Consider the following 25,358-nt stretch of genomic DNA (forward strand, 5'->3'; position numbering starts at 1 on the left):
ATGCCGAAGAAGCATAACGTTTTGAAGAAGCTCATCATCTTATTTCTTTTTTAATACAAAGAGTTTGCAAAACTGTACAAATGTCTTTTTTTGTGTATGAATGTTGGATAAAAGAGCTGAGGGCTAAAGGGTAAAATTTAAAGGTGATGTGTGTTATTTCTTGATGTTAAAATACTTCCACGAAGGACAGAGCTTGCCGGTCTGGTGCTGGCAGGCTGCTAGGTTGAAAGATCAAGTTAGTTTACACACGTGTCAAAAAAAAAAATGAAATTAACTTTGGATTTTCTATAAAACATGGTGTTTTCACTCAAAGCACATTTAAAAAAACCAAAATCAAGACTGGAGGCAAGAAAGAGAACAGACGGTGCTCAATAAAACGATTTAAAGCACAAATACATTGCATGAACACACATTTCATCTGTGGATATTTGTAGACTAAAAATGGCCTTAAAAGTAAAAAATAAATATATTACAGTCGTGAAACAAGAGCTGCCTGGGACACCTACTGTCAGTTGCTGTGTAAATGATTCACATCAGACCAAATGGAAACATTTTATAAATAAGAAACGTATTTTAAGAAAGTAAATAACTTATAAAGTATAAAATTCCGTTTTGTTGTATTGCAAAGCGTTGGTCACTATGTGCAACAGCTGGGAGGATAAAATTACAAGGTCTTTTCATAACATCATTCATATAAAACGACACTTCACACGCTTCATAAAGCATGGTGACACAATGTGAAAAAGTTCCTCTCTATACAAGACAAAATTAAATGCATTTTGGAAAAGTGCAAATAGACACCGATACAAATGTTACACGTTGTGGCATTCTCGTTTTGCTTGCTGACAAACAAATCCACCAGTAATGACAAGCTTTTCATTTACACTGGGTGAACAGGTTTTGTTGGTTGACTGAAAAACGAGGAAATGCAGTGAAGAGGTGTTCACTCTGCAAAGGTGTCCGTCTGTGAGAATTGGACTTTTTGTACAAATGAGGCTTAGGAACGTCACGCATCCCTTGTGTGTGAGTAAACATCAACGAAAAAGCAACAACATCACACTCTTATCACTGTGCATCACATCTGACCGCCGGAGAAATCACAGCACAAACCACACATTTAATATTACAAAGGTTGAGTCTTTCGCATGTGTTCTTTTCTTTCCAAAGCGTCCACCGTTACGCAATCTGGATTCAAGAACGGCTGCAACGTTAGAGATCTTTAGCCAAAAGAGCTCTGTGACGTCAACATGAGATTGTCTTCTTCAGCTCTTCACAGGGAAAACGACAAACCGATTGACAAATCTACCACGAAAGCCAAAAGATGTGATAAAAAACTCAATAAAAACAAAGACATGCCATTTAAAAAATAAAAGAATAAGAACCCACACTGAAATGCAAATGGCAGTCTATTTATTGTTCTGCATTTCGAGCTGTGTAAGAAGTCATTCGGTTCCCCTTGAAACAGGACGGGTTGGTATTGAGAGGCCGCTAAAGGTGCACATCCTCCACTCACTGTCCCACCTCCTCAGGCCGGAGTGAGATTTGGGCAATAGAGGGTTTGAGATCCTCAAGCACGCTTTCTAGAAGCGACTCTGTTTGTTTGAGCGGTTTGTGGAGGCCCTATCTGCGGCATGGAGGATTATGGAGATGGAGGTTGGAGGGGGTGGAAATCTAGACCTGCGTCGAGTAGGACCGGTGCAGGGTGGCGACGCGTCCTGCAGAGTGGGCGGCGCAGTGGCGCGCGTGCTGGGACGGCTGGTCTAGACTTCGCTGGATATGCAGCGAGACGGTATGAGGACATCGGGGGGGACGGGGAACCGATAAGGCTGATGGTCATGTGATCTCAGTGAATGAAGATCCCCTTGGAGTCTGTAAGGGGCGAGAGAGAGGGTGTAAGGGAAGAGAGAGAGAGAATGAGAAATCAAGAAGAGAGGCGAAAAACGAGTGATGAGGTTCAGCTAGAGGAGGGATTTTCAACCCTGTTCCTGGAGGAACCTCAAATGTTTTGGAGGTTTTTGTAGTTGATTCAATTTAATTGTATAGCATTTGTCACAATGTTGCATTGTTGGAGCCAGATTTACAGTAAATACATATTAGCACCGATAGTAGTGACAAAAATCAAAACGGGAAATTAGGGGTGTCACAATAAACCGTTTTCGCCCCACAATATAAACCCCACAATATCGATATTGTGTTAATACTGCACACAAAATGTGATTCATTGGCCAAAAAAATACACAAAATAAACTAAATGTAAAATAAATCTTAGTGATATCGCTATTTATTTACAGAATAGATTCTGCAATAAAAATTCATTCGTGGATTTTTTTGGCCACAATAATCATGTTATGAATATTTGATAGCTCGTGACATTATAATGTTTTAGTTTAATATTTATATTAATTATACATCTATATTTATAATAATATATGTGAGAAAAAAATACGTTTGACTGGTAGCAATATCTTTTTACATTTCAATAGATTTATAGCAATAATATCGTATTCGTGAATTATTTTGGCCATGATAACTGTGTTGTGGAAATCAGATAACGTGACAACCCTCCAGAATATTATGAAATATATATAAATCCTGCTGTTATGGCAAATTTTTTCACTAAGTTGCACATTGACGATACTAACTGCAAATAATTGTCTGTAGGTTTGTAATGGGACCGTTATATTCATAATGCGATAAAGCAAGCAAGTGTATCAAATTTTCATAAGAAATACATCAACAAAACTGTCAAAAATAGTTGTCTGTCATTGTAATCGGGTTCAAAAAAGAAATATGACTGAATGGATGACAGCTACATCAATTTAAAAAACATTTAATGATATTAATGAGCGTTAGAAATCTTTCATCCCGATATCATCTCTGAATAAACATCCAAATTGTAAACTACAAATTGTAAACTACGGATCCCTCGAGGAAATGGGTGACAAATCAACTTTTAAGATTGAGAGAAAAGGATGACTGCATGGCGATGGTGACCGAGGGAGAAAAATAGACAAAGCATCCTAAAACGTGAGGAAGGTGAAGGTGGCCTTCAATGGAAACTCACAGTTTTTGGTCAGATTGGCTTGACACGGTACTGATTCATCTAAAAACAGTGACAGGCCTTCCATCGCTGAAGTTCTGAATCCATTTGACTTTTGTTATAAAGATGTTTGATTCTCAAAGCTGCATCATTGAGGAATTGATCAGCAATAGTAGCAGCAGTCAAGAGTTTTTGGCTCTAAACATTTTTATACCGTTTCTCGCATTTATCATAAAAGAAACAGATTGAACTGATGGACATGTCTCTTCAGATCCGAAGGACCTTCCGAAGGTTTGAAGGGTCGGTGTTTGGGTTGTGCTGGGACAGACCGTGTTAGTGAGGGGAGAGGAGGGGGTGGGTGGGTCTCGGGAGTCACATTAGGGTCCACTGGGTCAAAATCAGAAGGACAGGGGGGCGGAATCCATCGCCCTCATGTGTGAAGCCCTCCCACTAACCCGCTCCCTCCCCTTACCTGAGTGCCACTTAACTTTTCTAGTGGACTCTCGACGCAGGGGAGCGCCACCATGGGCACGCCCAGCACGGATTCGGGGCGCTGGGGTCGCGCCGGCGGGGCCGGAGGTTTCGTCTGCTGGAAGTTGTTAATCACGCACATCACCTAAATGACAAATGAGAGAATGAAGAATGTATCAAATTTGCACCCGTAAGGAAGAAAAATCCCAGATGAGACCTCTTTAAAAACGAAATAATATGGAGAGCAAAGGGCAACTTTTGCCGAAGTCTGATCTGTGTCTCAGAAGAGATCTCATTAATGTATCAAACTGTGCTCAGATTTTTCAAGTTGAAAGTTAATGAATCATCACATCTTCTGATCTTAGTCCAGACTTCTCATGTATGCCAATTCAGTAATGTGGTATGCGACAGTCTTAAATGTTTTATTTCTAATCTCACCAGAAAGACAGCAATGGCTCCGCCGGTGAAATATCCAGCCACGACGTCGGCCCAGTGGTTGCGGTATTCGGCCACTCGCACCACGCCCACCAACATGGCCAGACACAACATGGTCAGACTGAGCGTGGGTTTGGTCAAGCGTGTGCCTTTAGTTTTGAAAACCAATGTCACATACATCTGCAAGCAAACACAGTGAGACAGCGCGGAAGATCAGGCCTTGAGAATGTTGATCTCATATTTAATATTGGAGAACAGAGTCAACAATCGGCTGTTTTAAGTATTTTGGGGTAAAATTTGGACAAACCCAAATTAACCAAAAAATACATTGGTTAAAACAACTTGTTCATTTTAGTGCCATTTAAGGTTCCATGTAAGTATAAAATGACATAAATAAATATATGTTTCTATAATATATCAGCACAAACTTTACGAAACACTTGTATTTATCAATAAATGGCTTTAGGTTGCAAATAAAGCTTAACATGTCCAAGGGAGCGTGCAAAACCATCCCAGGCTCATGTACTCACAACGGTGTAAACTGCAGAATAAACACTGATGGCTGCGTCTTTAGAGGGGAAAGATTTGCGTGCGGACACTACGATGAGTGGGTTTCCCGTGCAGGCTTTTCGCTCGGTGATGTACTGTAGGTTGGAATGGCAGCCCAGTGAGGTGTAGTTTGGTCTGCAAGCCGACAGGAAGTGAGGGGTCTGATTTCCTGTCACCACCTGTCCGGCATTGGCAAAGATGGTGGTGGTGAACAGGCCGAAGGTATAGACACCTGAGTGACAGAACAGATGTTAAAAGAAAAAAATATAAGTGTGAACATTGGTCATTATGTTGGTTAACATAAAGACCATAACATAATTTAATTATTGGGAATTGAGAATACATGTAAGCTATATTGTAAACTCGGGAAGACATATATATATATATTTCTAATCAATTTATTTCAAATTTAGTTCTACGAAACTAAGTAAAGTAAATGTTTAAATAAATATTAAGTAAATATTTGTATTTTTTGAACTATATAAAAATACACAGAAAATCTTTTTTCCCCCATAAAATTACGTGTTTTTCAGATTTTCTTTTAAGTTTTTATAGTCTTTTTCTTTAATAAGGCCGTATTTTAAAAGTAGCCTGTAACAAAATCGTGTTAAAAAAATAGTTTAAAATTTTTTTTTTAGACAGTATACATGAATAATCTATGACAAAATAACAGTACAATTTGGTAGAATTACGTATTTAAAGCAAGTCAACAGAATTTTTTTTAAAATTATAAAAATATGTAAATTAAATAGTGATCTGTTGGAGCACATGAAATAAAATAAAAAAGTTATATCTTTTTTATTCAGCCATTACACAGCCAGTATTTCATTTCATTTCTTTCACACCCTCTCACTTGTGACATTTGATCAGATTAGTCTAAAATATATACTTTAGATTTAAATAATATTTTTTTTCTCACGCTTTACTCTTTGCTTTTTTCAGATTCCACATAATTTTTTACTTTTACATTAAATTGTATTTTTTTTTATTACAATCTTAAATTGTATTCCAAATTTTTGGTGTCACACCATGGGACACTGGGCAGTTGATTTTCCAACTACCCATGTGTTGAAGTGATACTGAAAGTACCTAAGAAGCGTATGATGCGTCTCAGCAGCGGGCTGAAGTAACAGCAGTCCGCTGTGACTATGGTCTTCTCCTGCGTGACCTCTGACCTCATGAAAAACACCATCACCTCTCCAGCCAGAATCTGCAGAAACAAATAACACAAATAACAAACACTGGCCAGGAGGAGTTCTGCTTTCACTTGCCAAAACATCCTACACTTTTTGTTTTGGAAACGACAAACCGCGTTCAAAGATGTGTGGCACTGTTTGGTGAATACAAATAGTTAATAGTCTGCTTAAGCATTTGAAACACGTGCAACTAATAATCCCTTCTTTTTAATAAACATACCAGCACCAGAAACTAATTCATCGCTCTAAAATTAGATTCAACTATGTAAGCAATGGTAAAAAATGCAAAATGCATTACATTCATTCAGGTTTGCGAATGATAACCCAACCTTAAAAACAAATCACTGATAAAATATATTTTAATTATTTTCTCTGGACGTAACTGAGATATAATGGCGAGTGTCTCAGATATTTCTCCTGAGAAAAAGAATCGGAAATCTGTTTTCAAAAGATATCTCAATAATGTCACAAACTGAGCTCAGATCTGTCAATTCTGCGATCAAATGTCAATATTATTAAAGATCTCAATATGAACCCAAACATTTCTTATCAAATTGATCCATATCCATGCAATAAAATGAAAGAAACAAGACACTTCAAAGTTATTAAAACAAAAATAAACTATAAAAAAAACATCCTAAATTTCTTGAATAGTAGGTATTTTGTCTTTATACAATTTGTTGCCGTGTAATTTTTCCCCACTCAACATTCAGGATAAAATCTGAACTAAGATAAGTGAAAAACCTCAGATATGAACATCTGATGCACTCGGTTTATAGGCCCAACACAGATCTGAAGATACAACGAACACTCACGTCACGTTCACAAGCTTCAACACCGACTGACAGAGAGCGACGTCACAGATGAGACACGAGGGACAGGAACGCGGCGTTCATCTCGCACATTTCCAAGATTAGCACCTGACCGCTGACACAGACTGACAGATCGTGACATCAGTGATGCGTGATCAACACACAGAGCCACTCATGAACCGTGTGTGTGATGGACTGGATTGTGAATGTGCATCTACTGTACAGCGTGTGTGTGTGTATCGCAGTTCCAGTGTGAATGATGCATCAGTGAATGTGATTTGGTTTGGTTTGAGCTTTACAGTCAGAGGTGGTTCTCTATTATATGAAGCAGAAATCCATATGCAAACAGCAATAACCACTTTCAGGTGAGAGCAGGACAGGGTCACAGGCAGTGAATGATGTCTAAATTACTTCCCATAATGGTGCATCATACATTTTTAACGCCATACTAATAAAACAAAATGGACATTTTTATTTAGATTATTCATGTATTGTTATATGGTATTATTTAGGATCATATCAATCCAAATACACATAGAAACACATGACACATTTCATCTCAACAGTAAAGTGATGCTGAGAGTGATGAAACACTATGAAACACTTCAGGTCTGATAATCTGACGTTCTCTCTTTTGATCTCTGTTATTGTGATGTAAAGCTGATCATAAACAGACTATTTCCTAAAGCTACACGTGGGCATTGATGCCACGCAGAGAGCCTCACAGTTAAGACATATGTCGAGATTTCAGGGCGTTCACGCCCTCAGGCTGGCAGTGCCATCTGCCTTACTATCCCAGGTGGCATCCCTGTGCACATACTCCAGTTCTCCCTCTGGGCACTGAAAATGTGAAGTACAGTCTGCGATACAATTTACACCATCGACTTAAATCTTTAAATGATATTTACCCTGTAACATCAAGCAGCTAATTATGTTGGTGTTTTAAAATTAAATGCACCGAAGAATGGTGACCTGTTGATGTCCATCCTGAAATACACATCTTCAGCAGAAAGGCTTGTGCATTTTGTTTTATTTTTATATTTTTATTTAAATGTATTGTTAAAAAGGTTAACGGTAATGTATTGTAAAAAAGGTTGACGGTAATCAGAGAGCTTACATATGAGTTACATAAAGCCTAATGCATCAGAATCAGGATCTATATCGGCCGATCACGTTGGACAAGAAATCAGTAGACCTACTCTGTATTGGTTGTAAAAATCCGGATCGGAGCATCCCTAGAAGGTACGCTAAAAAGTTTGTAATATGTTTAGGTACAAAAATGTATATGTACTCTCTCGATGCAAACGTGGACTTTCTGACAGTTTTTTAGGAGAGTGTACGAAACGCCTGCAGTATTAATAGCAAATGTACAAATTGATTGGTTGGTGTATCTGTTGTGCATTTAGCGAACAACATAACAGTAGAAAATAATGATTTGATTCCCCTAATCTGCCACATTTTGGTAATTTTCTTCACTGGTAGCTTTAAGACATACCCTCTAAAAAATAAAGGTGCTTAAAAGGTTCAGCGATGACATAGAAGAACCATTATTGGTTCCACAAAGAACCATTCAAACGAACAGTCTTTCTTACTTTTTACTTATCAAAATAAAACAATTTCACCACAAAGAAAACTTTGTAAAACAGAAAGGTTCATCGGATGTTCTTTCTGGAACCATTCAGATAGAAAAGGTTCATCTATGGCACCGTGTAGCACCTTTATTTTGAAGAAGCATAGCCCCATGCACATCTCTTGTTAAGCTCAGGGGTGTTTTTATTCTGGGGGGATTGGGGTAACCGTGTCACTCAGTCTCGGAAAGAACGTTGGCGGACAAAACCACCAAAAATTCACTTTTTCTACATTTACCCTGTCAGTCAATCTCTGAATCTTTGTTCGTGAGTTCATTCCACTCTGCCTGGCATGATGTCTTGTACTTTTAAAAATGTATCCATTTCCCATTCATTCATTGCTTTCTCATGTTGACTTCTTTGTTTTCACTCAGACCCATTCCTGTCCACACACACTCACACAGACACACACATGTGGGACGCAATGGTTTTTATACTGTAAAAACTGTAAATCATTTTCCTTACCCCTAAACGTAACAAGAACACAAAACTTTCTGCTCTTTTAGATTTTCAAAAAAGTTAATTCTGTATGATTTATAAGCTTGTTTCCTCATGGGACATTTTTTGGTCTAACTTTAGGATTTTTGGATATTGCCATCTTTAAGAGGACAATTTTTCTCCATGCCGAAGGGTTTACCCTTCCCACACACACACGCACACACACACACACACAGGATTCGCAGCATACACTCACCCAAACATACACACAAACACCACACGCGTGTGTGGCAGGACTCAGGAAAGGAAGGAGACAGACCCATGTGGTCCCACAATCTGTTCCCTCATGCTCGCAATGTGAGAGACTCGTGTTTCTTAACATCTATCATGTTTTGCTTGAAAATCCTTTTGGGGGGAATAAAAATAGACACAAAAGTAAACTGCTGATATACAATAAGATATAGTCCTATAAACCGACAATTTTCTGGAGAAAGAGGGTGAAGAAAACTTCTAAATCTTTCACACTAAAATGAAACCAAAATAATGGAATAAGAAATTTGAAAGGAAACGAAAGACATTTTGAGCACATTACTTTTTTTGCAATCGCACCTTATTTTGATTCCAAGGAAGCTTATTTTTCACCATTTTCTCTTTTCTTATACTTGGATGTATTTTCCCTTTATTATATTTAACCATTATATAACATATTCATTCAAATTCAGCAGAAGCAACATTTCTGTGTGTAATAAGTGTTGTTTATAAAAATGAGATTTTTCTCCCATAATGATCATCAGCATTGGAGAGATGCTAACATTCATCATTTTCCATAGGCCAACAATTTGATAGAAGCACTCCCCCACCCTCTCGTTCTTTCGCTCAGATTGTCCAAAACCTACATCGGCACATACATCCTCACAGTGAAGGATGATTCATTCACACCAAAGTTCATTCTCTCTCCACCCACGAGCACACAGCAGCAGAGACCAACCGAAAGACAAGACAGCTTCATTCCACAAGCAACTCACCGTTAATGTAGGTACAGCGGCGACCAGAGAGTACACCAGCACCGGGGGCACGTTACTGGTCTCATCCGGTCCGGGATAGGGTTTAGAGAACGACTTGTCGAAGCAGAAGAAGCCCTGGACGTGAACGGGGAACGTGTCGGTGTACTCGAAGTAGTACGCCAGGAGAACGGTGCCTGCCATGATCACCAGCTGAAAATAGAACATGTTCCACGGTTTACAAGAGGATGAAGACACGCCGTCGCAGCGATCACGCCACACGACGGAGGAGTCGTGAGATTGAAAGAGTTACATGCTGTTCTTTCAGAGCATCAGACGGTGAGAGATGAGAGAGAGAGAGAGAGGGGAGGAAAGAGGCACCGTGGAACAGCGGGGAGGGACAGTGTGAATTTGAGCCTAGCCAGCTACAAATGAGCTCAACATTGTATGTGCGGGTACACGTAGGTGTCATTTTGGATGTGTGTGAAACACGTTGAGGTGCAGGCTAGGGTGTGAAAGCGCTCATTAGCGAGTTATTGTGCGTCTTCATTCAAGCCGTTCCTCAAGTTATGCTTCTCTGTAAACCTTTGAAGTACACACACAACATGTTACAGCTCAGCTGTGAAGAGCTACTGGTTTACTGTAGCCCCAAAAATAGCCTGGACAGTTGTGATACGCTTAAAATGTATGAATGCTATTGACGTCGCCTTATCCCAAGTCTTTGTGTGCTTCTTGGGGTCGAACCCACAATCTTTGTGTGGCTGATGCAATGCTCTACTGTCCTGATCCTGCCTCTTCTTGTCTTGATATTTTAGCCTTGTGGCAGGGTCATGACAGCCCCACGTTTTGTGTGGAAACGCATGGTTATTGTTCGTTTATGATGGCCGTACGTTCTCCAGTCTTGTCGCTTGGCCCCGCCCCCTCGTGTCTTCATTTAGCTTCCCGCCAGTGTTTGATTCCCCACACCTGCCTAGTGTAATTATCCCTTGTTAGTTTCCCTATTTAATGCCCTTGTGTCTGCTGTCCTGTGCTGTTTAGGTTTGGTTCATTGCATGCGATTAGATGTTCTTATCTTATGTCCTGGTTCCTGAATTTCTAGTTTTGTCGAGTGTTCGTTAAGTTAAGCCTGTCCTTCTTGTTTTTGCCCCCTCGTGGGAAGTCTTTGTTTTGTAATTCTTTGTTTTATTATCATTTGGGTTTTTATGTTTTTGTTAATAAAGTATCTGAGTTTTTTCATACAGCTACCTGCAGTTGGGTTCTCTCTCCTTGACTTTGTGACACAACCCTGACAGAAGGAGCGATAACAGCCGGCTGCTTATACACTATCGCGCTATTTACACATCTACTTGCCATATGAGGAAAAAAATAGACATGAAATGACAATTCGAAGTATTTTTACCGAATGCAGACGATCCGTGAGGAAAAAACATTTACTTTCGGTTTTAAGGTAAGAAACGACGTTCGAATGTCATGAACTGGCGATTTGGTTTAATCATTTCTAAATATGAAATATATGTTATTAATAAACATATTTATATTTAATTTGTAAGAAAAACCTGTTGAAATGATTCGCTGCATTTGGGTTACCGTGTATTATTAGTTTAGCGCGGTTGTTATCTGGGAATAACGTACTTGAAAATGTTGCGATCTATCAGAATCAAGCATTCCAATGAGCCATGTAACAATATCTGTTAGACACCAAGTGTCATTGACAAGTCATTGCCAAACAGCACAATTGTTTCGAGAATTCATTAGTTTTCCGATTCCACTTGGTTTAATCATCCGTTTGTAAATACAGTTGCTTTCCATCAACTTAAATTTGAGTGTGCAAACACACAGTAAGCCATTGTACTCTATATGAACAAACACACAACCAATTTATTTTCCCAGAAAAGTAAAACACTTCCCAAAAACTTGGTGTTGGCTTTTAAAAAAAATTCACTTTGATTATTAACTCAAATCCGCCGACCCACACAAACACCCACACACACCCACCTACCCACACACAACCCTCACACCAGACCAATGCTTTCCTCATCTCTTAAACAAATTGATGTTTATATATATATATATATATATATATATATATATATATATATATATATATATATATATATATGTCACTATGAATAACTAATGGGGTTAAAATATTCAGCATAATAGCTTTCCTTGATAGATTACTGTATAACATTAATATCACCACAACAAAAATAACTCAATAACATATATAAGTGAGTACTACTGTACAAGTGCAGTAGTGACTGTAGTCCACCAGGGGGCACTCGGGAGCTGAAGTTGGTCAATCAGATTGCTAATGTTTACTACAAAAACTAGCTTTTACATGGTCATGTCTAGGAAAACTAGTTATTAAGTGATGGCAGCCATCATTTTCTCCTGGCGTAAGATTTACATGGTTTTTCTAAATTAAACAAGTCTAGAACCAGAATATAAAGGTGGACTATTTTGCGCACTAATAAACATCCAAGGAACTATCAAGCATCCCTTGACAAGCATTCCAAAACACATACACAACCTTAAATCAACATGGTTAACAAAATCTTCTGTCATCTGTAATTCCCTTGGTTAGAAATTCTCCAAAATTTGTAAATAGCATACAGCACGCTGGAACATGCTTGGCAAGACTGTGTAAATGATCAGTAAGCCTACGGTGTCAGAATCACTCTGAGGGTCTGTGTTCACTCAAAGAGCTCTAATGAGTGGAGGTGGGGGGAGACAATTCCATATAGCAACGTGTTTTTTCAAGGCAAGACTACATCAAAAAATAATCATTCTGTTCTAAAGAACTGAGATCATAAAATGTCAGCTCAGAGTTCTTAAAATGTCATATCGGTCAAATTGATCTTGAGTCTGGAGACTAAACCTACTCTATGGAACTCAAATAAAGTGCCTCTGAATATCTGAGCAAAGGCTTGCATGTAATATAGCCATGTGAAGTGTGCTATAGAAATCAATCGGAACTGAACTAAATGCATTTATATGGACATTTAAAGGGACAGTCCGTAGAAAAAAAAATCTCTCATCATTTACTCAGTCTCATGTCATTCCAAACCTAAATGAGTTTCTTTCTTCTGCAGAACACAAAAGAACATATTTTAAAGAACGCTGGTAACCAAATTACATTAAACCCCACTGACCTCCATTGTATGGACACAAGACCAACGAGACATTTCTCAAAAGATCTTTTTTTGTGCTCCACAGAAGACTAAGGCCGTGTCCGAAATTGCCCACTTTACCCACACTCACTATTCCCTACATTAGTTCACTAATAAAGTCCACTTTAAGGAGGGGGTGAAAACGAGTGAGTAAATTCGGACACTGGAAATGCTGCGAGCGCCATCTGCTGCCAAGACGCGGAAATTCATTCAGCGCGAGCATCGTGATAAAAGGCTAGTAGCTAGCCATGAGTGTACATCGGTTGTACACTCGTTATTATGATGCATCATGGGATTGAATGAATACACTCAATAATGTCCACTATGAATTCGGACACCACTAAAAATGGATGCCCCCTCAAATAGTGCACAATCTTAGGGTATAGGGGGCTTTTTCGGACACATCCATAGTCATACAGGTTTTGAAGGACATGAGGGTAAATAAACTTTAAGTCACAAATAGAAACATCTAAATGTCATTTCAATCCTTTCTCAGTCGGCATTTTTTGTTGATAAATCGTTTTATGATGCACACGAGGTAAATGTATCCGCAATGAGTCAATGGATTGCTTTTTTGTGGTGCACACAAGAAACAAGATGAGACAAATAAAACGAGAGCCCTGCCGTATTGACCGCAGCATCACAGAAAGCACAGCTGACAGCAGATAGCTCAGAGGACACGCTTTATAACGTTCAGAGAAGGACACGATTCCCCAGCGTCTCGAATGTCTCCTGACAGATGCGCTGTAGTTTAGACTGTGCAGAACTTGGTGACCCGGATATGTATTTCAAATCCTTTGATACAGAAATCTGATATACTGTACGGCCATATAGACAATCAAAGCTGTGTGACTTTCTTTCTTCTGCAGAAAACAAAATAAGATGTTTGAAGAACGTTGGTAACCAAACAACACTGAACCGTAGTGATTTCCACTGTACAGACACAAAACCGCTGAGACGTTTCTCAAAATATCTTCTTTTGTATTCCAGGGAAGAAAGAGTCATATTTAAATCAGGCTGATCTTGAGCTGTCTTATTTTTAGAGCTCGTCCTGTTGAACAGTGTGTGTGATGCTGGCAGACGCTGAAGGTTGTCTGGATGTTTGAGTGACAGCTCTTGTTATATTCATCGCTCATTAAGGGCTTTTATTCTGTCTGATGAGCAGAACTGAACAGCATCGGAGTGCTTCATACTGAGCGAGGATGATGGATGGAGTTAAGAGTTTGAACTCCCATCTTTTTTTTTTGTGCTATTTTGCATCAACGCATACTGTTCTTGCATCTCAATCAGCAGTTTAGACGTCAAAGTGCTAAAATCACACCATCGGTCTGTTCTGTGTGTTTTCCTGCATGCGTGTGGATAAATAACAGTATTCTGCTGTGGACTGCTGAGATGTTGTTCTATTTAAATTAAGATAATTTAGGACCCTGCCATGTTGTGCTTGACTTAATTTCACTGTTCTCCCGTTCACCCGTGGAGAGCTACAGTACTCCTCCAGATTCCCCACTGAGTCACTTTCATCCTCCTACAAGACAAACCCTTCAACTCCCACGATGCTCCGAGGTGAGTGTTTCAAACTCTTAAGAGAAAAACTCCTTTCATTTCTTAAACCTCTCTGTCTTTTGGCGATCTCTATGCAGCACTACTATCAAAAGAACTAGAGAAACTGTCCACAATTGGATTTACTAAGAGTCCTTCTGCTGCCAAAACTCAATTGACTGTGAGAAAGATAAAGATATGGCTCTTTTTGCCGTGTATCTACATTCAGTCTTTAGATCTCACTTAATCGCAGAAGAATGGCTTTTACTCTGCTGTCATGTGCTTGAAACGAATATTCAAAGAAAAATGTGCAAGCACACACACACATGTCTGATTTATTATCTCCGTGGGAACATTCCATAGGTGTAATGATTCTATACTGTACAAACTGTATATTATATCCCTTACTCCTAAACCTAAAGATCATAGAAAACTTTTTTTATTTATTTTTTATTTTTTATATTGTTCTACAAGACTTATAAGCCTTTTTGCCCATGGAGATCTAAATTTTGGTCCCCATCGTGACACGAGTCCCCATGTGTTGGTGTGCATTCAGGTTTATGTCCCCAACGGGATATAAAAACAAGGCCACACTCACACACACACACTTTCAGATCTATTGAACTTTCTCATAATAAATGGAATACATTCAATTATTCATTTAAATTAATACATTCAATTAATTCTAATAAAATACATATTCAAATATTTAAGGAATAATTGACGATGGGCTGTTCAATTATTCTAAAGTTATGCACACCCCTGCACCGTTATAAACGTCATATCAAGAGCAGGGTGTATGAGGTGATGGCCTGTAGGCTACACTATAACCCTTCTGTTGTTTAAACTTGCCGAATTGATATGACATTGTAATGCGGTCAGCAGACCTGAAACACCTTCATAGGTGTGCATTTAACTTAAAGTTAAAACGTTTGTCAGCCAATCAGATTGCGGCATTCAACAGCCCCGTGGTATAATAAAATATATTCTATTCTTCACAATTAACTATGATAAAACATTAAGGAAACCCATACAAAACAAAGAAACATGCGCGCTCTAATGAATCTCAGTGGAGGTACAAAGCTATAAAAATTCAGCCCCACAGACAAAATAAAACAACTTCTGTTTTAAATAAAACATTCACCAGGCTTCTCTCCAGCCACCCCACCACCTGTCCCCTTGACCCTATCCCCTCCAATCTCCTTCAGGCCATATCCAGCACGCTCACACCTGCACTCCCACACATTATCAACACTTCCCTGCTCACCGGCACATTTCCATCCACATTCAAACAGGCCCAGGTCACGCCCCTACTGAAAAAAACAACATTGGACCCTTCTACTCCTGACAGTTACAGACCTGTCTCTCTCCTCCCATTTATAGCAAAAACACTTGAAAGGGCAGCTTTTAACCAGGTGCCTTCCTACCTATTCCAGAATAAACTACTGGATGACAAGCAGTCTGGCTTTAAAACAAACCCCTCCACTGAGACGGCACTGCTATCGGTCACAGAAGCACTGCGGCTAGCCAAGGCGGAATCTAAATCCTCGGTCCTGATTCTGCTAGACCAATCAGCAGTGTTCAACACTAACAATCACAAGATACTGCTAGCAACCCTGTCATCACTAGGAATCTCAGGCTCTCCTCTTCCCTTAATTCAAATCCTACCTCTCCGACAGATCCTTCAGGGTTGTCATGGAGGGGCTCGCTGTCCACTGCTCACCACATGATCACGGGGGTCCCTCAGGGGTTGGTGCTTGGAACTCTGCATTTTTCCATCTACACGACATCCTTGGGACCCATCATACAGGCACATGGCTTCTCATATCACTGTTATGCCGACGACACCCAGATCTTCATCTCGTTTCACCCAGACGATGCCACTGTAGCAGCTCACATTACAGCCTGCCTCGAGGACATCTCAGCTTGGATGAAAGGGCATCACCTCCGGCTGAACCCTGCCAAGACAGAACTACTCGTGTTTCCGGCACACCCTACGGTCCAACACAATCTCAACATCCATCTTGGCAATACCACAATCACCCATTCCAAAACAGCCAGGAACCTCTGAGTCATATTTGATAAACAGCTGTCTTTCAATGATCACATTGCCTAGACAACACGGTCATGCCTTATTCAACATTAGAAAGGTCAGACCCTATCTCACAGAGCATACGGCACAACTCCTTGTCCAGGTCCTGGTAATCTCAAGGTTCGACTACAGCAATGCTCTCCTTGCTGGTCTTCCTGCAAAGGCTATCAAACCACTTCAGCTGGTTCAGAACGCAGCAGCACGCCTCGTCTTCCAACAGCCCAAAAGGGCTCACGTGACTCCCCTTTTCATCTCTCTTCACTGGGTACCGGTTGCAGCCCGTATCAGATTCAAGTCACTAATGCTTGCCTACAGGACTATCACTCGATCTGCACCGGCTTACTTCCACACTCTCCTGCACTCCTACACCCCATCAAGATCCCTGCGTTCAGCAAACCAGCAGGGTCTTGTATTGCCTTCCCATAAGGGCAGTAAATCGCTCTCCTGCTCGTTCTCATTCACAACTCCTTCCTGGTGGAACATTCTTCCTAACTCTGTCCGTTCAACCACATCTCTCACAACATTTAAAAAACTACTTAAAACCCATCTCTTCTGTGAATACTTGACAGACAAATGAAAAGAAAAAGAAAAAAAAACACTAACCCTTTATTTCAACAGGTAGTGGTCTAGCTTTTGTTGAAACCAGTAACTTTGTATTGGCACTTAATGTATTATGGCTCCTGTATGACATATTGCTTAATGCTCCTAAACTCTTTGTAAGTCGCTTTGGATAAAAGCGTCTGCTAAATGTCTAAATGTAGAACTGCAACTTTGCATTCCTTTTCTAAGAAGGCTTCATTTCAGGTCACTTACATTAAAGCAGTCTGACTAGAGCTTATTTTAAAATTTGATAGATTTCTGGCTTATTATTATGAATGTGTACAGTTCTGAGGTATTCATAAAGTTCTGAGCCAACTAAATTTAGAAAGTACTTCCATCCTTTCGACACACACATGTGATATATGTATCAGTGCGAGGGTGTATTTACTATAAAACAGTATAATACTGTATAAAGGCACGTGTGGAATAGAAGCATCTAAATGATGGCAAGGACGCAGAAACAGAAAAGAGATCCAGCTGATTGGTTTCCATAGTAACAGCAGTGGATGCAAGTGTCATGATGTGTTTATGATGCCCATGCAATATGCATACAAGTACACACACAAACAATAACAAATTAGTCCATTACTATCAGATTATGCTTAGAGAGAAAGAATTTTGGAAGAAAGTTTAGGATTAGAATTGAGGTTGCAGATGAACTCACCTCCACAAACAGAAAACACGGTACAATGGAGGTGCTGCTCTTCACAGCAGGCTTCTCCTCTACTGCCATGATAGATTCTTCTGATGTCTCTCTTCTTCTTCTCTCAGTATGGCTTTGGTCTTCTTATACTACAGAAAAACAGAGATCAGGTCAGAAAGTAAACCTCAACTTGTAACGGTACTGTCTTAAAGGGCCAGTTCACCCAAAAATGAACCTGTTGCCATTCCAAACCTGGACGACGCCTGCTGAACCTAAAAAATATATTTTGAAGAACGTTGTAACCAAACAACACTGAACCCCATTGACTTCCATTGTATGGACACAAAACCATTGATACATTTCCTCAAAAAATATTTTCTTGTGTTCCACTGAAGAAAGAATCACATACAGATTTTGAATAAATAAATGACAGATTTTTTGGAGGGGTGAACTATCCCTTTAGGTTATAAGGATATTCTTTCTGCACATTGTGCGACTCCAACTAATAAAAGGTGTTTTTCTTTACTTGAAATGTCCCATCCACTGCTCTCAAGTGTTGTTTCTGCATTCATCCGTGAATGAAAGAGCAACATTTTGTCAGCGGGTCTGTTCAACATCACATCCTCAGAGTTCAGGGCAGAACATGAATATAGCATGAGACCAGAAAGCCTCCAGTACAAGCCTCTGCTTTTAGTCTGTCTTATACTCACAGCGCTCAACATTTGCATTCATGTTCAGCAGACGTGTAAGAGTTCTACCGGTTAATATTCATGTCTTGTTAGAAAAAACAGGAAAGGCATCAATGCCTCGATTCGGCCTCATATTTGAAGTGAAGGATTTCTGAAACATTATCTTCGTTGCCAGGCAACACTGGAATGGATTATGTGTAAGATGTTGTTGCAACGAATTTTGAGAAAGATGTGTATTACCTAAACTGTTTGCTAAGATGCCTTGGACGATATTGCAAATTTGACAAAAACAGTAAATACTAATAACAGATAATGGACCATTTTAAAGAAAGAGTTTACCCAAAAATGAAATATTATAATTTGCGCCTTATGTTATTTCAAATCTGTATGCTTTTCTTTCTTCTGCAGAGCACAAAAGAAGATATTTTAAAGAATGTTGGTAACCACATTACTGCAGTACCCATATACTTCTGTAGTGTGAACACAAAACAAATGACAAGACAGTGGGAACAGATTTGAACTACTACTTAAAACAACTTTTAATATGTATATTAAGGAATAGTTCAAATTTAAGATTATCTAATTTTCAAACTCACAGCCATCCTGGGTGTATATGGCTAAGCTGTATATTACAATAAACCGTAAAGCCAAATTTTGACCTCCTAAACAACAACTTTTGATAATGGTATGCCATGTTATTGCATTTAATATGACAATTTAAGCCCTTAAAAAATCAAACATTAGGACTCTGAACAGCATCTAAAATGTCTGGGAAACAGCACATCACATATGGCACAGTCATGTATCGGGCTCAGACGACACGCCTGTGGACCATTCACACACCGTCTGCTGCATGCTGCAGACAAAAACTAAAAGCTCCAATCTGATTGGTTCACACAGTCCTCCACCCACAGGATGCTCAAGTTTGCCCGAACGCAAAACTGTGCATCCAAGATACCAAAATGACACAATGAGTGCATATGAAGAGGGCTTTTCGCAAGGTTGCCAAATGGACCTTTAAAGTGCCACAAGCAAAAGTGTTAAAAACATCAGAGAATAGGACAAAATAAATCTCTTACAGTAGTAAATGATGTTGTGATGTTTGAATGACAAACAAAGGCCTGAGAATATGTGATATTCCGTTAGATAGTCAAGAGGTTGTGGATTGTCAGGGTCACGACTTCATTACAGCCAAAGCTTATATTCTTGACTTTCCATAATCATGTATGATAATAAAGACAGTCTGTGCCTCTATACTCTTCATTTATTTAAGTTAACAATTGCCTCGTTTGCCAAGCTTATACAGACACATGTCCAAGACTGTAATCCTCTTGATGGCACTGTATCCACCTGCATTAGTGTGTGTGTGCGCGTCTCATGTTTAATGTGCCTCTTGGTTTCAGCTCCCCCCAAAAAACGCCACACGTTTCTCATCATTGCATGCATCACCTGCCGACAGCGCACCTTCAGGCTATTAAAGATGGGGGTTGCATACACATCATAGAAAAATAGACCAAGAGAGATCAAGAGAGCATTAAAGCCTAGAGACATTTCGTCATTCAGGGTAATTAGAGCTAGCGTTTAGAGAATACCACACTCCCACCTTCTTCTGCTGGTGATTTCCACAGATACGAACATCAAACATCAGTCATATTTCCATGATCCCTCGTGCCAAACCTTACAGCCACATGCACCCCTATATTAAAGTCACGCAGGGCTCCACAAATGGAATAAAGTCTCGACTGTAATGGTGACCAAAAGCGTGCACATCACCCACTTACATGCACCCTGCAGCGACGGCGTCGGGTTCCTATGCAGAGGCCATGTCGTGCGCTGTCCGTGGTGCGCACCAATCCAGCTTCCCTCTCCTCCTCGCCGTTTGTCTTCGGGATTTTTCTCCAGCGCACGAGCGTCTCCCCCCTCGCGCATTAACGCGTGCGGATGCGCTCGCGGTCTGTGCGCAAATCAAGGCGAGAGCGCGCACCGGCGACTCCCTCCGTAATGAGGCGTGAGAGATTCAATCACCTCCGCCGCAGATTTTCTGAACACCGAAAGAGAGAGAGATAGAGATAGAGAGAGAGAGAGAGAGAGAGAGAGAGAGAGGGGGGGGGGGTGGGCGGGTTTGTATTCACTAGACTCAGTCTCTCAGTTTTCAGGTGAGGTTAATAACACCTTGGTCAATTTTCATCAGGCGTGTCCATACAAGCAATAAACAATTACATTAGTCTCTTGGGTGCATGCAATACATTACTATTCTTACTGTTGGCACTCCATTTCATGTCAACATGGTACAAGCTTAAGTCTGAAATAACAGTATCTTCAAAGATCAACATATCAGAGACAAACAATCCGCTGGAATCACCAATAATGCTAAACTTGTACAAACCCAAACAGAACTTTGGTTACTTTTGCTGTTTGCTTGCTGGTATATATCCCTTCAATGGTAATAGAAGGCAGCATCACATCAGAGACTGAAGGAAAGCAAACAGAAATGGGAAACTAATGCAGCATGCATGTCTCATGAGCAATTGATGTGCATTATGTCAGTCCATTGGGTGCAAATGTGACTTAAGCATTTACTCCTATGTGTGCACGTGTGTGTCTGTGTGTGTGAGCACGTGTGGTAACATCTTGTCAGTCCCTTGAGTCTTGTGTTCAGTCATGCAACACTACTCACACCAGGGCATTGCAATGGGGGGTGGGTTTTAAAAAAAGAGAACATCAATCAAGACATAAAAATGGATTTATATTACTCCGAGGAACGCTAAATGTAACTTAACAAGAATCACAGTTTCATCTAAAATTCAATAATTACTGCAGTGTTTTACAATATTTGCATCTTAAATCATTATGTTTCGGTAACATCCTGTAGATCCTCTCGAAAAAATCCTTTCTTTCCTGTGACCACGAGGGAAATGGTGCATGTTATTTACCACACAACACACCAGATGGGGAAGTGAAGCGGACCGCAGTGCTGCTACGTGCAAAAAAATGACCGCCCCTCATTAAAATTCATGACAAAAAAGGAGGTCATAGCCGGCAAACAGTCAGAGAGGACAGGTCGTAGGCTACTTCTGCATGCATTCTTCTTTTGGTACAGCAAAGTGGAACAGAAATTGCAATGCAGCGCAAAGTTTTTCCCTGTGGGAGAAACGTCTTTTCTAAGCCACAAATTTCTTCATCGCAATGAAAGAAAAGTGGGACATTGTGTCTCATTTGGGTTACATTCAACAGATTATAGAACCGTAAACCTTAAACAGTTTTTACTACACATACTTAAATACAAATGTACAGTATCTTGCAATGTAAGTTGCTTTCTGCCAAATGCGTAAATGTAAATTACATTTTTGAAAAAGTTCATATCACAACTTTTCATTTACAAGATGTCTACAAAGTTTTCCAGAATACAAAAAATATATCTAAACCCAGAAGTTGAACTAGATCTCACGAAACACAATTGAGCTCCTTCTAAGCTCTTTTAAGTATTATTTTTGTCCTCTGACATTCATTGTGGCAGATGAAAAAAAAAGACTATAAAATTGGTGCGGCCGAAATTTTTCAATTCTTTTAGAATTTTCATAATTTAGTATCTGACCACACCTAATGACAAACGTTCAGATTTCTTTCCAACTCAAAAAGGATACTCATGTGAGATTACTGGGGTCTTTGATCAACAAGCTTTAAAGCTGTGTATGTCTAGCACATACCTTGGACTTGCAGGTATGTGCTCCACAATGTCAGGAAAATTCAGGCTGTTTCTGTCGGAACATGCCTCTCAGCTTCAAGTCCAAGCTCTGGTAATATCAAGACTGCATTACTACACGATTGGGAAAAACAATATCTATCAATGGTTTACACACAAAAATAAACACTTCCCACGAGGGGGAACAAACTGAAGAATAAAACAAAATAATTACAAAAGGGAGTTGAACGGCAGGCGACAGAGATTAAACTCTAAGGAGTGATACGGGAGACAGAAGGGCGGGGCTGTGAGACATGACAGGAGGACACGTGGCGCAAAGTAACAACAACAGCCACGCGTCACCACACAAAACAACCACAGGACATGGTTCTGTCCTGACCTTGTCCAGAGAGTTAGAGAACTCAAAAACAGGAAGGACGAAGTCCTGACACTGCTGATTTCACTTCACTTCGCCAACTGAATAAATGTAAAAAGGAAAGACTGCATTTCTCTCAGTCGTTGGAGCTCTGGGACTGGCAAGGGCAGCCTCTAAATCATCTGTACTCATCCTTCTAGATCTATCTGCTGGTTAACCACCACATCCTCCTGTTGACCTTTAAGGCTATGGGTGTCTCTGGAATGGTACTAAAATGGTTCATGTCTTACCTCCCAGGTAGGTCATGTAGGGTATTCTGGAGAGGTGCTGTCTCCGAGTCCCATCATCTCAATCCAGGGGTGCCTCAGGGCTCAGTGCTTGGACCGCTTCTCTTTTCCATATACATGACATCCCTAGGTTATATCATTCAAAAACAGGGCTTTTCCTATCACTTTTATGTGGATGATACACAACTCCACTTGTCATTTCAGCCTGTTTCTGAACAAATCACAGACATTTCACTCTGTGTGAAGGACCATCACCTGCAGCTGAACATTGCAAAAACAGAACCGCTTGTAATCCCGGCCGACCCAAAGATTCATCACAACCTCTCCATTCAAGTAGGCTCATCAACCATCCCACCAGAACAATCAGCAGATTCTCTGGCCATCTTTAAGAATCGGTTGACAACACAATCTCTTCCGTCAACACCTGACCGATCAGTTCTGACTTCAATCTGTTTTCTACTCTTTCTATCAAAAATTAAAAAATCTTGGCTTAGTATACTGTGGTGCGCTATATGAGACCAGTTTTTACTGCACTTATGGTTTATTTTGTCCTTGTGTTGTTCCAATTGCTTCTATTGTTTACCTTTGGATAAAAGCGTCTACTAAATGACTAATTGTAAATGTAGAAAAAAAATTCCGACAGAAATAAAGGGTTCTCGGTTGTGATTTTTCATGCAAAAAGAACAAAACTCTAACGTGCAAATGTTTGATGCCATGCTCATACTACTTTGTTTTTAAATATGTCTCTTGTAATAGACACGTTACATGAAAAGACCGTTAGTGCTGAAACACCTGCTTGGTTTGATGAGGACTTTAAATACACAGAAGTCTTTTAAAACAAGACTGCAGCAGGTCAGCAGAGAAACTGAATAATTCATTGAAGAGCCAGCCTGGACTTTCTGCTCCTTTAAGAGCAAAAACCGTTCTGACAAATTTTGAAACTATAGCCAGAGGCAATAATGACAAACTCAATGCCAAATATAAAAACAATAATTGCAAAAAGCATTGACACGATGACACACACACACATCATAGTGTGGCGCTAGCAACTACAAGGTCATGGGTTCGATCCCAGGCATTGCACATATTTAAATACAAATGTGTAATATAATGCAATGTAAGTCGCTTTGAATAAAAGCATCTGCCAAATGCGTAAATGTAATGTATGTGGGTGTGAATCTGAGTTTAATTAGACAAAGTTCTGTTTTTGAGGAGCCCTGAATACTCACAGTGAAATAATTGACTGGCTAAACAGAATCTGACCAATTATTCAAAGCATTATAAAAGCCAAGTATCATGTACAAGACAAACATCTAGACTAGTGGTGAGCAGTTAACGGCGTTAACGCCGTTAACGCAGTGAGACTCTTATCGCGCGATAAAAAAAATGTCGCCGTTAATCTATTCTCAAAGTTGGGTTGGGAGCTGGGTCTATACTACGCAAGCTATGATGACTTTCACCTTGATATTTTAGCGCGGATGTATACCAGCTTAACTGCACTGTACGGGGCGAGAACAAGATTTTTTAACTCGCGTGATTCGCGTCATTCGCGCCGCCTCATCATCTCATAACCAGGGCTTCATTCGCGCGATTCGCGCCGCAAGTAGGTCTATTGCCTCTTTGCATTAACACATAAATCACTCGCGCTTGACACGCCATTCGCGTTTGGTCTGAACACAACATAACGTTACTGTGAAATTACCGCATCAAACGTGACGTGCTAACATGGATGCAGCTATGAAGCCGCCGGGTTTGCTTCAGGGAATATTAATTTTTAAGAAGCTTCCCAATAGAAACATCGACAAGACTAAGGTTGTTTGCACCTTGTGCAATGCGGAATTGGTTTAAAAAAAAAAAACTTTCTCTCAACAGGTAGTGGTCTAGCTTTAGTTGAAACCAGTAACTTTGTATTGAGATCTAATGTATTATGGCTCCTGTATGACAGGTCGCTTGTTGCTCCCTCACTCTTTGTAAATTGCTTTGGATAAAAGCGTCTGCTAAATGACTAAATGTAAATGTACTGTAGGAGCTCTTCCAGTCTCAAGTACCACCTAAACGCAAAGCATCCCTTAGCTAATGCGAAAGTAAACACAAGTACATCTTATTGAACATAATTTATTTTCATCACCAATTATCATAGTAGAACAGCTTTCTCAAGCAGTTTGTGATGCATTTTGGAAACAGGAGATAAGCCCCTGGACTAATGCGCCACCTGGCTTGAGAAACCCGTTCTCAAAGACTTACTTTTAGTCATTATTTGGGTAGTACACATATTCTGAATGCCTTCGGCAGAATTCAAATGAGCCATTTTAATCTAGATTAATTCCAAGATTAATCTAGATTAATCTAGATTAAAAAAATTAATCTATGCCCACCACTAATCTAGACAGAATCAAAACCAGTCAGCTGTTCCCAACATTAAATTCATCGTAAAAATCTTTTTTTAATAAAACAGAAAATAATAACCAAAATATTAAACAGCTCATTATGTTAATTCCACATTCGTATTGTAAGTCAGCACCCATTTAAAATTTTGCCTTAAGAGACGCAATGGTCACAAAAACTCTGCCATGATTAATTGACTGAAAAACTAAATTAGAGATGATTTTGGCTATTTATTTTATTTAAAAAAAATCAACAGGTATTGCAACAAATATAATCATTGTGAATTTTTTGGCCACGTGAATTGAAAATGTAATATTGTTCA

The 25,358-nt window shown here is 39.7% G+C and overlaps 1 protein-coding gene across 3 annotated transcripts; it reads right to left on the bottom strand.

Moving 5' to 3' along the window:
• Positions 1-368: 368 nt before the first annotated feature.
• Positions 369-25,093, bottom strand: plppr2a (phospholipid phosphatase related 2a). Of its 3 annotated transcripts, none has more exons than XM_056752295.1 (8): positions 20,088-25,093; positions 17,639-17,766; positions 9,595-9,783; positions 5,585-5,705; positions 4,477-4,727; positions 3,950-4,126; positions 3,529-3,656; positions 369-1,869 (listed from the first exon to the last, which is right to left on the bottom strand). In XM_056752295.1, exons 2-8 carry the CDS (start codon positions 17,705-17,707, stop codon positions 1,761-1,763), a joined length of 1,044 nt encoding a protein of 347 aa, XP_056608273.1. In that variant the 5' UTR covers positions 17,708-17,766; positions 20,088-25,093; the 3' UTR covers positions 369-1,760. The 3 variants fall into 3 exon arrangements, with proteins under 3 accessions (XP_056608273.1, XP_056608275.1, XP_056608274.1); XM_056752297.1 differs by having other exon boundaries at positions 3,513-3,656; XM_056752296.1 differs by lacking the exons at positions 17,639-17,766; positions 20,088-25,093 and having other exon boundaries at positions 9,595-11,580.
• Positions 25,094-25,358: the final 265 nt, after the last annotated feature.

The sequence above is a fragment of the Triplophysa dalaica genome, chromosome 7, assembly GCF_015846415.1.
Source record: "Triplophysa dalaica isolate WHDGS20190420 chromosome 7, ASM1584641v1, whole genome shotgun sequence".
In the NCBI taxonomy this organism is placed as follows: Eukaryota; Metazoa; Chordata; class Actinopteri; order Cypriniformes; family Nemacheilidae; genus Triplophysa; species Triplophysa dalaica.

What these genes read in the sequence shown, in the direction of transcription:
- plppr2a (XM_056752295.1), bottom strand. Translation starts at nt 17,707, where the DNA reads ATGGCAGTAGAGGAGAAGCCTGCTGTGAAGAGCAGCACCTCCATTGTA. An exon ending in CCGCTGTACCTACATTAACG is followed by an intron (nt 5,706 to 9,594) that starts GTGAGTTGCTTG and finishes TTGTTTCTGCAG; the next exon opens with ATTCTGGCTGGAGAGGTGAT. An exon ending in ATTCTGCAGTTTACACCGTT is followed by an intron (nt 4,127 to 4,476) that starts GTGAGTACATGA and finishes GTTTGCTTGCAG; the next exon opens with ATGTATGTGACATTGGTTTT.